The sequence below is a fragment of the Leucopleurus acutus genome (genome assembly GCF_964270905.1).
Source record: "Leucopleurus acutus genome assembly, chromosome: X".
Classification (NCBI taxonomy): Eukaryota; Metazoa; Chordata; class Mammalia; order Artiodactyla; family Delphinidae; genus Leucopleurus; species Leucopleurus acutus.
The window spans coordinates 73,985,727-74,002,834 of record NC_139148.1 but is presented as its reverse complement, the minus strand read 5'-3'; the positions used below and the strand labels follow the sequence as shown (position 1 = coordinate 74,002,834).

At 33.7% G+C, this 17,108-nt stretch overlaps 1 protein-coding gene across 1 annotated transcript in view; it reads left to right on the top strand.

The window, feature by feature from the left end:
• CHM (CHM Rab escort protein) overlaps window positions 1-17,108 on the top strand; it is a 195,883-nt gene that overhangs the window by 166,687 nt on the left and 12,088 nt on the right. Inside the window, exon 13 of the mRNA XM_082864245.1 lies at window positions 16,317-16,415. Within this exon, the coding sequence (XP_082720371.1) occupies window positions 16,317-16,415 (99 nt within the window). The remainder of the gene's footprint in view (window positions 1-16,316; window positions 16,416-17,108) is intronic.

The window sequence follows — 17,108 nt, the reverse complement described above, 5'->3', positions numbered from 1 at the left end:
TGCTCTGCAGTAGTTATGTCCACAATTTTATCTCCAGGTCACTTATCCGTTCTTCTGCCTCAGTTATTCTGCTATTGATCCCATCTAGAGTATTTTTAATTTCATTTATTGTGTTGTTCATCGTTGTTTGTTTCATCTTTAGTTCTTCTAGTTCCTTGTTAAATGTTTCTTGTATTTTGTCTATTCTATTTCCAAGTTTTTGTATCATCTTTACTATCATTATTCTAAATTCTTTTTCAGGTAGACTGCCTATTTCTTCTTCATTTTTTAGGTCTGTTGGGTTTTTATCTTGCTCCTTCATCTGCTGTGTGTTTTTCTGTCTTCTCATTTTGCTTATCTTACTGTGTTTGGGGTCTCCTTTTTGCAGGCTGCAGGTTCGTTGTTTCCGTTTTTTTTGGTGTCTGTCTGCAGTGGCTAAGTTTGGTTCAGTGGGTTGTGTAGGCTTCCTGGTGGAGGGGACTAGTGCCTGTGTTCTGGTGGATGAGGCTGGATCTTGTCTTTCTGGTGGGCAGGTCCACGTCCGGCCCGCAGTCCCGAGGACTGTCGCAGCTTCGGCTGCCGGGGCCCCTCCAGAGCCAGCAGCCTCATTGAGGCCGCCCTCCCCTCGGGCTCTGTGGCAGTTCCATGACGGCGGAGGGAAGAGACCCTCAGCCGGGAGTTCCATCTCTGCGGAAATACGGGCTCCATCAAAGTCTTGTTTCTAAAGTGACATTTTCTAACTTTAAAGCTAAAATACTAAAGTTTCTTAGAAATTTTTTACCCCCTAGCAAATGAAAACAAAGGATTTTAAAGCACTCTGTCTTAATATGTCATGAAATTGAAATGAAAAATTATTTTAATAATTTGTTTTTTATTTTATGTACCTAATGTTGTGGGAATCAATTTCCAGCTTGACTTTATAGGAAATGTAAGGAGCATACTGGTATAGTGGAGAGAATATTGTCCGAAGTGTCTACAGAATTACTACTTCCAATTAGTTATTTAACCTTGAACAAATTTCTTATTTTCTTGTGTCTTGATTTCTTCATTAGAAGTTGGTGGTGGGAGTTAGTCTAAAGAATTTAGAAAGATCCCATACAAATCGAACACCCTTAATGGTCAGATTTTGCATGTGTGTGCAGAAAGCCACCTGTCCTGTATACGTTTTTAATAATGTATGTGACAGTATTTTAAGCAAAATAGCTAAGATCCTTTTTCTTTTAAAGCTGTCTCCAACTTTCTCACTTCTTTTTTTCTGTGATTAAATTATCTTACAGATCTTTGCTATAGCTTAATCAATTTATAAATATAAAACCAGCAGTACAGACAAATGGACTGGTTTTGGTTTTTCAGTCTCAGTAGTAAGGCAGCTTATACCAGGAAGGTTGACTGAAAGAGATAAGTTCGAATTTATTATTTATAGGTTGCCTTGTTCCAGAGAAAAAAAGAAGTTCATGTTCATTTTTAAATCTTGTATGCTTTCTTCCTTTAATAATATGCATGTATTTAAAAAGTCCTAGTTAATAGTTTTAATAGAGTTAATACTTTATATGGTATATTAAGGAGATTTAAGAAATACACTGAGATAGAAACTGACATCACCATTCACTCTCTTTTATTACTTAAAGTTTGGCTTCTTTTTTTCCTCCTCCTTTTCTTATGTTTTGGGCCTGTTCACAGACTTTGTAACTTGGACGTTAAAGTCTTTAAAAGTGTATTTTCTGATGCTGCCCTAATTGAGTCATTCATGTCACAACTAGTCACAAGTTGCTCTGTTCTTGATAATTAGTTTCTCTTCTGAAAGAGAACTACTCTGATAATATAACAGAGTACTTTAAACCACGCTTTCCTTTTCTCTTGATATTTTTTTTAAGTCAGGAAAAAGAAAAAAAAGACTATGCATGTGTTTATTTTATGTATCCAAACCTGTTCCCAGCTCATTTTATTTTCCTTTTGAAGCTCCCTGGTTATAGACAAATTTCTTAGCTTATAGTGTTACATAGTCATTCTCTTCTCTCTACTTTTACTTCTAAATCTCTTTTAAGAGTTTTGTCTTTTTTCCTGAACCTTTTGAATAAAGCATATCCTGAACCCAATAGAACAGGTTTTTAAAATTTATATAATTGTTTCTTCACAGAAAATTTTCATTATATCCCAGGTCAAGCACCAAGAAGTGAAAGTGCTGAATATTTATGGTGTAAGAACCCACCTTTTGAGGGAGGAGTACTATGGAATTTGACATTACTCATACTTGGAAAAAAAAGTATCTTCAGAAGAATTTATCACAATTAGGATTCTTGAGAGAAGACTTTTTACTATTCTGTCTGAATGTTCTTGTTTTTATATATCTAGGTTAGCTATGTTGTGGTTTTCTCATATTTATACTAATTATGATGAGCTGTTAATGATCATCCATGTGCTCATCATTTTGTAGAAATCAAAAACTAAAATATTATAGTATTAGAATAAATTCTAAATGTTGTGTAAATTTGATATTTTTTATTCATTAAGTGGGTTTTACTGTGGCTTATTTTCCCTTAAAACTGTTACTTAAGTAGACAAGTACATCTAGACTTTGGTCCCATTTTATAAATGATAGGCACATAATAATCAGTATTGCCAGCTGAGTGGAACCAAAAGCCTTCACTTGTTCTAAAAATTGAGGCTGTAATGTTGAAATCATAATCTAAACTCATCGTTCTTCCTCTTGGAAGAATCACTTGAAGACAAATGTTGGCAGCCATTGTAACTAATGCAGTTGTACCTGAGTAAATCAAACATAATCAAAGTATATACCATTGAGGCTTTGTGACTTGAATTCATTCCTCAAGGTTAATAAAATGAAATGTATAGAAAGTAAATGATGTGAAGTTTGGTGATTTATAGTTCAGTTGTTCAACAGTGAAATGCATTTTAAAGATACATTATTCATGAGCAAATTAGCTTGTTTGTAAGACATATGACAAAATTATGGCTTCTAGACAAAAAATAGGAATTGTTTAATAAAAATTTGTCTTTTTTAATTGAAGTATAGTTGATTTACAGTGTTTCAGATGTTCAGCAAAGTGATTCAGTTATATATATATTATTTTTCAGATTCTTTTCTATTATAGGTTATTACAAGATATTGAATATAGCTCCCTGTGCTATACAGTAGGTCCTTAAGTCTTTTTTTTTACTTTAAATACTGGGTTTTATTGAAGCCTAACTCTAGTATAGTCCATTCTTCATTAGCCACAGCAATCTATATCTAATGATTTTTTTCCTTTTAATGATGTTATTGATTTCAAAGGTGTTTTTCTCCACTTAAATAAATATGAAAAAACAAGGGAATTTACATTTGCCACAGTTACTCTGCTCTTAGTTAATGAAGGTTTTATGTTATTCTTTCTGAGCACATACTAAGTACTCGTTGACTAATTCTGGTACTCAGTTTATCTTTACCTCTGTTGAGTATCTACTGCTCAAACTTGCTCATTCTTGAATCAGCACCAGCTTTTACTTTCTTCCCATTTTGAACAGGGTAGAAATTTGTGACCTTTTACAGTATAATTCAGGGTTGACCAATACTCTGGTACTTTATATTAAATATTTTTCAATTGCTGTGTTGCATTCAGTGAAGCAGACATAAAATTCATTTTGTAGTCTTTTGTTTAAGACAATCTTATATTAATGTTTTAGGCATTGTGTAATAAGCTAGAACATATAATTCTCTCAATATTTTCAATTTGTAAACAATTTTAATTTTTCTTTTTACAAATCACGTTTTAGACCTTTTAATTCTTCATCTAATGCTATGTCAATACTGCACCGCACCGTAGTCTTTAAGTATGTGGCCAAGAATGTACTTAAGACATTAAAATGCCTTAAATTGACTTTAACCTTTTAGTATTCTTAATTTAAGAAATTTTCATGGCTTATATTTGGCTTGATTTAGAATTTGTAAAACCGTAAGTGTACAATTGATGTTTACCTTCAGGTAGTATGGGGATAGTGTATAGTTCATTTAACAAGAAAGATGCATTCTAATGATACAGTATTGTATGGTAGTTGAGAACAGTCTGGGTTCGAATCCCAGCTCTTTTACATACCAGTTGGATTGACCTTAGGAAAATTACTTAATCTCTCTGTGCCTCAGCTTCCTTATCTATAAAATAGGGATGATGATAGTACCTACCTCAGGATTGTTATCAGGATCAAATTCATGTGAACAGTGTGTGGCACTTAAAAGTGCTCAGTACCTATTAGTTTTTACTTAAAAATTGATCACCAGAGTTAGAGAGATCGTAGGAACCATAGAGGTGTGTTCCAAAAACATGGATGAATACTCTTGGACACATGTGTTGGTGAACTGAGCCAGTGATTATCTGTATTTATTTCAGAATAATTTCCTGCTCCAAAAGCAGACTTCTGATCTGCGTAGAGACCAGAAATGCCTGGCAGAGATTCCTTCTAAGGAAACTGGAAATACCATTTGTTCAAAATGAAAATATTTTAGGTGACTTGTTAAATGAGTTTTCATTACAATGGAATTGAGGTTAGATAAGAGAAGTTTGAGAGCCAGTTAGGAATATCAATTAGCTTGTAAATACTGGTCAGTAATGCATCATTTTTTTAGCACCCCCTAGGGTGCTGTAGTCTCCTCAAATGCATTCTTCAGATAGCTGAAATGTATCCTTTCAGGATTGAAATTTATTAGGATTGAAGTTTTTTAATAATTACCTTCCTAGCATGTTTCACACATTTCCTTTGCCATAGTATACTGAATATATGAAACATAATTTAACCTTTTTTTGTTTGTTTGTTTTGTTTTCTGGTCCCTAACTTTTTTAATTTAATTTTTATTGGAGTATAGTTGATTTACAATGTTGTGTTAGTTTCAGGTGCACAGCAAAGTGAATCACTTATACATATACATATATCCATTCTTTTTTAGATTCTGTTCCTATATAGGCCATTACAGAGTATTGAGTAGAGTTCCCTGTGCTATACAGTAGGTCCTTACTAGTTACCTATTTTATATATAGTTAACCTTTTTCTTATAATTTAGGGATATTGTGAACATTATTTATTATATTTCATTGTAATCCAGTGATGCCCTTGAGGCCTATTGAGGTGTTTAAGTCTATTTGTTCCTATGCTAAATGACCCTAGACTGTGATGCTTTTATCATTTCTTACATCTACATTTTATATGTCTTCCTCCAGCTGTTTTCATGCAACTGTCAGGATGTTCTTTCTGGCCGCTCTTTCCACACACTGCTCTTCCCCCTTATTTGCTACTTGGAATCTGCAGAGGGCCAGAAAACAAGATAGCCAAGCTTGTTGAAATTGATGTAATATTAACATAACCAAGTCCTGAGAAAGTGGTTGTGTTAGTCTATGGGTATTGTAACATCTACCTTGGGTGCTGAAGCCTTTCTTCAGGGGGGTTGGGCACACTTCCTGGTTCTTGATTGTGGATGAAATACTTCTGAATAAATGAGGTCTTACTGTAATTGCAATATAAACAGAGGTCAGTATTGGTTAAGTGTATTTGATACACTGATAGCAAATCATTGTTATCCATTAATGTAGGGGTTTTCTAAGCAACCCTAGGTTAGCCTAGTTATTTTATCTTTTTAAAGTAGTAATGTTACATTTTTTTAATCTATAAATCAATTTAACTTCCCCTCCCTTCAGGTAATTTGATTCAAGTTTTAAGATTTTTAAATATTTGAAATTTATTTATTATGTTTTCCAAAGGTGAACAAGTTATATTTTTTACACACATAGTGCATCTTTCAAAACATACCTTACATCTTTATTTTCAACTCATCCTTTTTTATATCCTAAATGAATCTAATATGGAATTTATTTTCTTTTAAAATAATTTGTAAGTGAGCAAAACATCATCTCTGTAACCCTTCCATTTGACATTCAGTTTCACTTTTTTACAGTACTTTTTCTAAGCAGCTTGAAATCTCTATTTTTGTGTACATGGTCCGTCAGTAACAGCTGCTTTATTCTGAGATTTGATGTTACAGGATGTTATTTATCTGTGATATGATTATATATTTATGAATACATAGTGTGAATATATATTTACGAATACATAGCGTGAATATATACACATATGTATATATATATATACACACATAAGTATATATATAAATGGATAATCAAGAATTTTATGTAGGTACTGGTTTATATAATCTTTTCTGCTTTTATGATTCTTTAAAGAAAGTGTTATATACCTTTCATAAAAATGAGTTTAGATAATGATTTAACACAATCAGTGGTGCCTTTTTTCTTTTCTCTTTTATTAGTATTGTCATGAAGCACGGATTTAATCTTGCAAATAAACTGATTTTTCCTAGTGATCTTAAGTTGACATTCAAGGGTTTGTTTTTTGTTTTGTTTTGTATTTTCCATTAAATTCTATTGAGAAAGTGCAAACTGACTCTGGAGTTACTCTGGAGTTTTTCTTGGTTGGATTCAGAAACCAAACTGTGTACCATATGTCATGAAACTCAGTTCCTCACTTGGTATCATAAAGAAAATGTGTTTCTGACCTTTTCTGTCTTACTGACACAGTCATATTCTTACTTGGACTATATTACATAAATGACATTTGGCCTTTATGCCTATATGAAAGACAAGTTATGAGCCACATCGATCCCTATGTACATAAATTATTTAGTCCTAGTTAGGTTGCCCAACAAAATGCACTTGTTGACTAACCCATATGTAAAGTTTCTTTAAATGCATTTGGAACAATTTTGCTTACTTGTATGACTGCTGTGTGTGATAGTCTCAGAAGCTTGAGAAATAGAGTTCCTATTTTTTTCAGCAAGCATTCATTTAGGTTTTACATTCACATTTGTAATGTCATCAGTTTCTGGGTTAACATCTGTCATCATTGAAAGAATCATGGCTGATGAGTATGAAGTTAGATTCATAAAACTTTAGAACTAGAAGAAGTCTTGTAGATGGAACTAATTCCACTCCTTCCATTTAATCATGAGAACAGAGGCCAGAGAGATAAACTGACTTGGCCAAATTGATACAAAGACCAAAGTAATACCAGACCTGCATAGCCATCCTCTACTGTGTCACCCTGCTACTGCATATTAGACTTCTCACTTTTGTCACTTTTAAATGTGTACATTATTATTGTGCAAATTCTGAGTAGAAATCCCACTTCCCGTGTGTTTCAAAACAACAACTTGTAAGAAGGCAGTCATTTATGTGAGAAATGGGTGTTCCAAACCCAATTTTAGAGAACTGAAAGTGTGTTATTTCTGGTTTGTGTTGAGTGATGTCTGACTTCTGAGTTTCAGATGCTCTTGTTTCAGTGGTGCTGATTGTGACTGCCACTCCACCAAAGTTTTTCAGTTATTACCCTTATGCTATGGTCTATGAATTAAAACTTCTTTTGTAGTTTCTTTTTTTTAAAATTGAAGTATAGTTGGTTTACAATGTTATGTTGGTTCCTGGTGTGCAGCAAAATGATGCAGTTATATATATGTATATGTGTGTGTATGTATATACATATATATACATACACACACATATACATATATATAACTTTCTCAGATTTTTTTCCATTATAGGTTATTACAAAATATTGAATATAGTTCCCTGTGCTATAAAGTAGGGCCTTGTTGTTTATCTGTTTATATTTAGTAGTGTTTATCTGTTGATTCCAAGCTCCTAATTTATCCCTCACCCCACCTTTCCCCTTTGATAACTATAACTTTGTTTTCCATGTCTGTGAGTCTGTTTCTGTTTTGTAAATAAATTCATTTGTGTCATTTTTTAGATTCCACATATAAGTGATATCATATAGTATTTGTCTTTCTCTTTCTGACTTACTTCACTTAATATGATCATCTCCAAGTCCATTCATGTTGCTGCAAATGGCATTATTTCATTCTTCTTTTCATGGCTGAGTAATATTCCACTGTATATGTATACCACATCTCCTTTATCCATTCATCTGTTGATGGAAAATTAAGTTGCTTCCATGTCTTGGCTATTATAAATAGTGCTGCTGTGAACACTGTGGTGCATGTATCTTTTCAAATTAGAGTTTTATCCAGATATATGCCCAGCAGTGGGATTGCTGGATCATATGGTAGTTCTATTTTTAGTTTTTTTAAGTAACCTCCATACTGTTCTCCATAGTGGTTGTACCAATTTATATTCCCAGTGTAGCAGGGTTCCCTTTTCTCCACACCCTCTCCAGCATTTATTTGTAGACTTTTCGATGATGGTCATTCTGACTGGTGTGAGGTGGTACCTCATTGTAGTTTTGATTTCCATTTCTCTAATTTCTTTTTTGGAGTATAGTGGATTTACAATGTTGAGTTACTTTCTCCTGTACAGCAAAGTGAATCAGTTATAAATATACATATATCCACTCTTTTTTTAGATTATTTTCCCATGTAGGCCATTACAGAGTATTGAGTAAAGTTCCCTGTGCTATACAGTAGGTCCTTACTAATTATCTATTTTATATATAGTAGTGTGTATATGTCAATCCTAATCTCCCAGTTTATCCCTCCCTCCCTTTCCCCGCAGTAACCATAAGATTGTTTTCTACATCTGTGACTCTATTTCAGTTCTATAAATAAGTTCATTTGTACCATTTTTTTTAGATTCCACATATAAGTGATATCATATGATATTTGTCTTTCTCTGTCTGACTTACTTCACTCAGTATGACAATCTCTAGGTCCATCCATGTTGTAACTGGCATTATTTTGCTCTTTTTTATAGCTGAATAATATTCAATTTTATATATATACCACATCTTCTTTATCCATTCCTCTGTTGATGGACATTTAGGTTGCTTCCATGACCTGGCTACTGTAAATAGTGCTGCAGTGAACATTGGGGTGCATGTATCCTTTCAAATTACAGTTTTCTTCGGGTATATGCCCAGGAGTGAGATTGCTGGATCATATGGTAGCTCTATTTTTAGTCTTTTAAGTAACCTCCTTATTGTTCTCCATAGTGGCTGTACCAATTTACATTCCCACCAACAGTATAGAAGGGTTCCCTTTTCTCCACACCCGCTGCAGCATTTATTGTTTGTAGATTTTTTGATGATGGCCATTCTCACTAGTGTGAGGTGATAACTCATTGTAGTTTTGATTTGCATTTATCTAATAATTAGCGATGTTGAGCATCTTTTCATGTGCTTCTTGGTCTTCTTTGGAGGAATGTCTTCTTTGGAGGAATGTCTATTTAGATCTTCCACCCATTTTTTGATCAGTTTTTGTTGTTGTTTTTGTTATTGAGCTGCATGAGCTGTTTGTATATTTTGGAGTTTAATCCCTTGTTGGTTGCTTTGTTTGCAAATATTTTCTCCCATTCTATGGGTTGTCAATTCGTTTTGTTTATGGTTTCCTTTGCTGTGCAAAAGCTTTTAAGTTTCATTAGGTCCCATTTGTTTATTTTTGTTTTTATTTTCATTACACTAAGAGGTGGATACAAAACGATATTGCTGCAATTTATATCAAAGAGTGTTCTCCCTAGGTTTTCCTCTATGAATTTTATAGTATCCGGCCTTACATTTAGGTCTTTAATCCATACTGAGTTTATTTTTGTGTATAGTGTCAGAGAATGTTCTAATTTCATTCTTTTACATGTAGCTTTCCTGTTTACCCCGCACCACTTATTGAAGAGACTGTCTTTTCTCCATTGTATATTCTTGCCTCCTTTGTCATAGATTAATTGAACATAGGTGCATGGATTTATTTCTGGACATTGTATCCTGTTCCTATATTTCTGTTTTTGTGCCAGTACCATACTGTCTTGATTACTGTAGCTTTGTAGAATAGTCTGAAGTCAGGGAGCCTGATTCCTCCAGCTCCATTTTTCTTTCTCAAGATTGCTTTGGCTATTTGCGGTCTTCTGTGTTTCCATACAAAGTTTGAAATTTTTTATTCTAGTTCTGTAAAAAATGCCATCGATAATTTGATAGGGATTGCATCGAATCTTTAGATTCCTTTGGATAGTATAGTCATTTTCACAGTATTGATTCTTCCAGTCCAAGAACATGGTATATCTCTCCATCTGTTTGTGTCATCTTTTATTTCTTTCATTAGTATCTTATAGTTTTCTGAGTACAAGTTTTTTGCCTCCTTAGGTAGATTTATATCTAGATATTTTATTCTTTTTGATGTGATGGTAAATGGGATTGTTTCCTTAATCTCTCTTTCTGATCCTTCATTATTAGTGTATAGCAAGAGATTTCTGTATCTTGCAACTCTAGCAAATTCATTGATGAGCTCTAGGAGTTTTCTGGTAGCATCTTTAGGATTTTCTCTGTATAGGATCATGTATAGGATCTGTATAGGATCTGTATAGGATCATGTCATCTTCAAATAGTGACAGTTTTACTTCTTTTCCAATTTGGATTCTTTTATTTCTTTTTCTTCTCTGATTGTCATGGCCAGGACTTCCAAAACTATGTTGAATAAAAGTGGCAAGAGAGGACATCCTTGTCTTGTTCCTGATCTTAGAGGAAATGCTTTCAGCTTTTTACCATTGAGTATGATGTTAGCTGTGGGTTTCTCATATATGGCCTCTGTTAGGTTGAGGTAATTTCCCTCTTTGCCCACTTTCTGGAGAGTTTTTATCATAAATGGGTGTTGAATTTTGTCAAAAGTTTTTTCTGCATCTATTGAGATGATCTTACGGTTTTTATTCTTCAGCTTGTTAATGTGGTGTATCACATTGATTGGTTTGCATATATTGTAGAATCCTTGCATCCCTGGGATAAACCCCACTTGTTCATGGTGTATGATCCTTTTAATGTGCTGTTGGATTCTGTTTTCTAGTATTTTGTTGAGAATTTTTGCTTCTATGTTCATCAGTGATTTTGGCCTGTGATTTTCCTTTTTTATGGTGTCTTTGTCTGGTTTTGGTATCAGGGTGATGGTGGCCTCATAGAATGAGCTTGAGACTGTTCCTTCCTCTGCAGTTTTTTGGAAGAGTTTGAGAAGAATAGGTGTTAACTCTTCTCTAAATGTTTGATGGAATTCCCCTGTGAAGCCATCTGTTCCTGGACTCTTTTGGAACTTTTTAAATTCAGTACTTGTGATCGGTCTGTTCATATTTTGTTTCTTCCTGGTTCAGTCTTAGAACATTGTACCTTTCTAAGAATTTGTCCATTTCTTCTAGGTTGTCCATTTTATTGGCACATAGTTGCTTGTGGTAGTCTCTTATGATCTTTCGTATTTCTGTGGTGTCAATTGTAACTTCTCCTTTTTCATTTCTAATTTTATTGATTTGAGTCATCTCCTGTTTATTTATTTTTTTTGATGAGTCTGGCTAAAGGTTTATCAATTTTATCAATTTTATTTTCTCAAAGAACCAGCTTTTAGTTTCATTGATCTTTCTGTTGTTTTCTTTATTTCTATTTCATTTATTTCTGCTCTGATCTTTATGATTGCTTTCCTTCTACTAACTTTGGGTTTTGTTTGTTATTCTTTCTCTGGTTGCTTACGGTGTAAGGTTAGGTGCTTATTTGAGATTTTTCTTGTTTCCTGAGGTACAATTGTATTGCTGTAAACTTGCCTCTTAGAATTGCTTTTGTTGCATCCCATAGGTTTTGGATCATCGTGTTTTTGTTGTCATTTGTTTCTAGGTATTTTTTGACTTCCTCTTTAATTTCTTCGGCGAACCGTTGGTTGTTTAGTAACATATTGTTTAGTCTCCACGTGTTTGTGTTTTTACAGGTTTTTTTTTTCCTGTAGTTTATTTCTAATCTCATAGTGTTGTGGTCAGAAAAGATGCTTGGCATGATTTCAGTTTTCTTAAATTTACTGAGGCTTGATTTGTGGCCCAGTATGTGATCTTCCTCGAGACTGTTCCATGTGCACTTGAGAAAAAAGTGTATTCTGCTGCTTTCAGATGGAACGCTCTATAAATATCAACTAAATCCATCTGGTCTAATGTGCCATTTAAGGCCTATGTTTCCTTATTGATATTCTGTCTGGATGATCTGTCCATTGGTGCAAGTAGGTTGTTAAAGTCCCCCCACTATTATTGTGTTACTGTCGATTTTCTCTTTTATGGCTGTTAGCATTTGGCTTATATGTAGAGGTGCTCCCACATTTCTCTAATAATTAATGATGTTATTCATTTTTCATGTGCCTTTTGGCCATATGTATGTCTTCTTTGGAGAAATGTCTATTTAGGTCTGCCCATTTTTTGATTGGGTTGTTTGTTTCTTGATATTGGGCTGTGTAACTTTTTGTATGTTTTGGAAATTAAGCCCTTATTGGTCACATCACTTGCAAATATTTTCTCCCATTCCATAGATTGTCTTTTCATTTTGTTTTGCACAGCTTTTGCTGTGCAGAAGCTTATAAATTGAATAGGATATTTTGCAGTTTCTTTAATGCCAATACAAAGCTAAATATATTGCCAAGAGAAGAATTGTGACAGAGAACACATTTTGTCATCTTTTAGCCTGTTAAGCCTTTAAGCAGTTGCTAAATGAAGTAAAAGGAGCATACTTTATAAAAGGTAGAGTCAAGGTTTAAACTATTTTTTGAGTCAGTTATTATCTCACATGATGCCAGTGGCTAATGTTTCCAGTTCTGTTGCATCTTCCACAATCTTAGTTATAGTTGTTAATTGGCACTAATGAATGTAATACTTTTAGGAAAGCAGTTGCCCCATATAATCTAATTTGTGGTCATTTTTAGCATTTACTGAGCAAGTTAGTTTCGTGGAGAGGAGTTAAGGTCACAGAATAGAAAGGAGCATTTTACACAGAGTTAAATTTTGGTAGAAATATGACAACATGTTCTATAGGTATGGTTTTGCAATTATGTTAACACCTTAAGGTATTGAAACCTTTTTGCTCATGTACCCCTCAAACACGTATAATTTGTATAATTTGACATATACAGTTTTTCGTCATAAAATTCAAATAATCACCAAGAGTGTAGTTTCTAACATTATAAATGTTGGTATGTAATGGTAAAATGGTAACATCACCCCTTTAAATGTATTCAATGGAATTTAAGTATCAGAGATATTTGATACCCACTATCACCCACTTCAAATAATAAATAGAAATAGATTTTTTTTAAATTTCCAAAGACAGTAAGCTTAAAATATGTTTTCTGGATTCAGTAATTAATCCAATTATATTTGTGCAAAATGAATCAAACTATCAAATATATTACAGTTTTTATAAAGGATTATTAAACACAAAGTAAATTTCTTGAAATGTATTGCTTAATAAAATTGCAGGAGGTGAGGTTGAGCATCTGGACAGTGACTCCCTTAGAGTTATTTACCTTGTGGAAAGTCCTCTTGTATCTTTATACACCTCCCAGTTTGAATGTTGCTGCCTTAAGTGACTAGCTGTACCTTCTGCAGGTGATTATTACAGTTACACAACATTGTTCAGTGACTAAGAGCAGGCACTCTAGAGGCAGACCACATGGGCTTGAATTCCAACTCTGAGCCCCAGCTCTTCCTTTTAGTAGTTGCATAACTTTGGGAAATCTGCTTAACTCCACTGTTCCTCTGTTTTCTCTCCTGTAAAATGAAGATAATAGTTGGCTGTTGCACAGGTAAAATGAAGTAATACTTCTGACATGCTTAGAGTAGTGTCTGACACATGCAAGTTCACCATACAGTAAATTCTAGATAATCTTTTAAATTATTTTGAGAATTTTAAAGATATATCTTAAAGCGCCTGTGAGCATTTCTCAGGCAGATTTAAGTAATTTGAGGATTATCCACTTATGCTTTCCTTACTTCTACCCTGGTCAGTCATAATTTTTCCACACTTCATATAAGTAATTAGTAAAATTTTCCCTATGCATGTGTATGCATACGTATATTTGTATGCACATGTATGTCTTCCTAAGACTGTGAGTACTTAATGTCTGCTCATGGCAGGGAAGCGAATTGTCTTTAGCCACAAATATTTATTAAACACCTATTGAAAAGTGAAAGTTATATTCGACTAAGAGGAAAACTGACTCTAAAACTTGCCCTTGCTAAAGACTTATGAGATGTATGAAGATTAATAAACCAACTTTGAAAATAATCTGAATTAAAAAAAATAATACAATCAACCTCTGATTTGAAAAGAAGCAATAAATTCAGAGTAACCTATACAAGGAAGTGACATAGATAACAGGAAAAGTGGGTAATAAGCAGGGAGAAAAAATAGTTGTTCATACCTTAAATTTGTAAATGAATTAATAATGTAGCATCGGGATTCCCTGGTGGCACAGTGGTTGAGAGTCCGCCTGCCTATGCAGGGGACACGGGTTCGTGCCCCGGTCCGGGAAGATCCCACATGCTGCAGAGTGGCTGGGCCCGTGAGCCATGGCCGCTGAGCCTGCACGTCCGGAGCCTGTGCTCCGCAACGATAGAGGCCATAACAGTGAGAGGCCCGTGTACCGCAAAAAAAAAAAAAAGTAGCATCTAAGCAGAATCAAGGTATTAGAATTCAAGGTATAGATGTCTTTAATTTTTCCTTCTAAGAATTGTAATAAAAGTTATTAAGTACAAGATGATAATCTGAATTTATTACTAGAAATTTTTGCTAGCATTCCATGAACTGAACTCTGTTACACTGTTAGGAAACATAAGGATATATTTACTCTGGTGTATTTCTTTTATATATCCTGACTTATAGAACTAGTAGTTTACAGTTAAGATATTTTTCAAAATATGCTTTTTTATTTATATTCATGTTCATCTGCTTTCCCCCCTAGTGTACGTTAATTGAATAGGAAAGAACTGGAAAATTGAGAACTTTGACATGAACGTTGGTATTTTGTGAGACTGTGGGATAAGAGAGGACAGTTTCTCTCAAGTGTTACATCAGATATTTCTGCCTTTATAGTTATATACTCTGTTTAATTCAGCATTTATCTAGGGACTTTAAACTCCCTCCCTACCAAAGTTATATTGCATTTGAAAATTTTAAGTTCATTAGGAATAATTTTGTTGTAAAGGTTATGTATTGAAATACTGTATATCCTTCAATATCCCAAAACCAATGGGAATCATTGTTATATTAATATAAAAACATTGCTTAAATAAGGTAGATATTTTATTAGGCCATACATAAGACAGGAACTTTCTTAGAATATCACTTTCTTTGGTGCACCTGGAAAAAATACTACAAAATTTGATTTTAGCTCACATGGTTATTAAGAGTCCCTTTATGCTTAGACATATTTTAGAGTAGAATGTGGAATTAATTTTAATAAAGAGAATTCTATTCTGATGTTGTGCTTCCATGATAAACTTTGAACCATGTTCCTGGGGTTTTAAAAAGTCTACTAGCCTAAAGTAAACTTTAGAAAAGAAGTGCATGTACTTCTCTACTGGTGTTTTAGGAGTAGGAATGTCTCAGTTCTTATACTTTTCTCTAATATATATTCTTTCTGCCATAATTCTGTTCTGCCCTAAACCCTTTCCAAAACCAGAAGAATTACTCCCATTTAGGGATCCCCTTAGTTCTTCCTTTCAGTATGTAGAACCTTTTGTCCTTCCTTTGCCCTTTGTATGTAGGCCTTTAGGAATTCTAAGTGCCTTAGGCTACAGTATTTCACTTCTGTGAAGGACCTTTTTTGTACATGGTATTCTCTAACCCAAACATTCTCTGAGGTCTGGGCCCCATGAACCTGTAAATGCAAAACAAAGTGATTTGGAAATCCTGAAAATATTACACAAGTTTTGACTTGTGCCATATTATGGACTTTTAAGTATGATTCAACTAAGCTAACAGTGTTCCCCAAAAAACTTTCTTAGAGAACCCTATAATGAATAGATGATTTGTTTTTAACTTGTCAATTTATATTGTTTTTAACTTGTCAATTTATATTATATTTAACTTGTCAATGTATAAATGGGTTTTTCTGTCTGAAGAATACTGTGTGTTCTCTAGGTAAAAAAATAGTCCACTTTTAGTCTTTTTTATACAGTATTTTGCTTAGCAATCCTTTATCCACCCTCGTTGGGAATGTTGTAAGGATAGCTTAAGCTCTTTCTATGAATAAATGGTTTCCTAAGCTTTTTTACCTTGCTGGTTTTACATAACCATCAACTGGTACTTAGTCTTGAGTCTTAGTGTGCTCCCTCTTTGTTATTAGTTAACATATATTTTCGCTATTTTTTTAACACACATAACATGTTGTTATGGTTTTTACATGTCCTCCATCACTAGATTATAAAGTTCTTAAAGACAGGAGCCATGACGTGCTTGGCTCTATTCCCAATGGCACCAGCTTAGTGCCTTGAATATGAGTACACAGTGAAATTTGTGATAAGCAGGAACTCAAAATATTTTTTTTTAAACAGATTTGGTTCATTTGACTTGTACGTCTTCTAAAACAGCAAGAGAAGATTTAGAACCAGTTGTGCAGAAATTGTTTACTCCATATACCGAAAAGGAGATAGGTAAGAACAATAATCAGTGATTCATGATGGAAAGGTAACGTGACCACTTTACTCCTCTTTAGAGATCTCAGGAAGGTTTCTGCAACCTGAATTGAAAGGTGATGTATTCAGCACCAATGCTTACATGTTTTACTAGGATGACTAAGCACATTCTCTTCCTAAAACTGGGGAAATATTTATAATAAGAGAAAAAGCTACATCTCACACACAATGTATATAATTAAGTGCAAAAATATAAATTTATATGTGTACATACTCATATGCATAGAAAAAAGACTCAGGAAATCTCTCAATTTTGGTGGGATTATGTATAATTCTTTTTCCTTTTAATTTTCTTTATTTTATAGATGTTGTATGAAGAGCATATATTCCTTTATCAGAAAAAGTTATCTTCATTTATAAAGAAAAAAAAAAAACTTGGTTCAACTGAGAGAAAGTTAAGCTATTAATTGGCAAACGTAGGAATCCTTCCTAACCAATAATTGTCTTTTCATGCATTGCATGCTAGTGATGTGATAAATATTTAGCTTTCAAAACATACATGCCACTTTGCTGCCTACTCATGGTGGAAAGATGCTTTTCAACCACGAATTTTTTAACTTTTCTCCCCGCATCATAGGGTAGCCCTTGTAGCTGTGAATGGAGCAAATTGTAGTGAATTCTATGTGTAGGTGATCAAAACATGGCCTAATG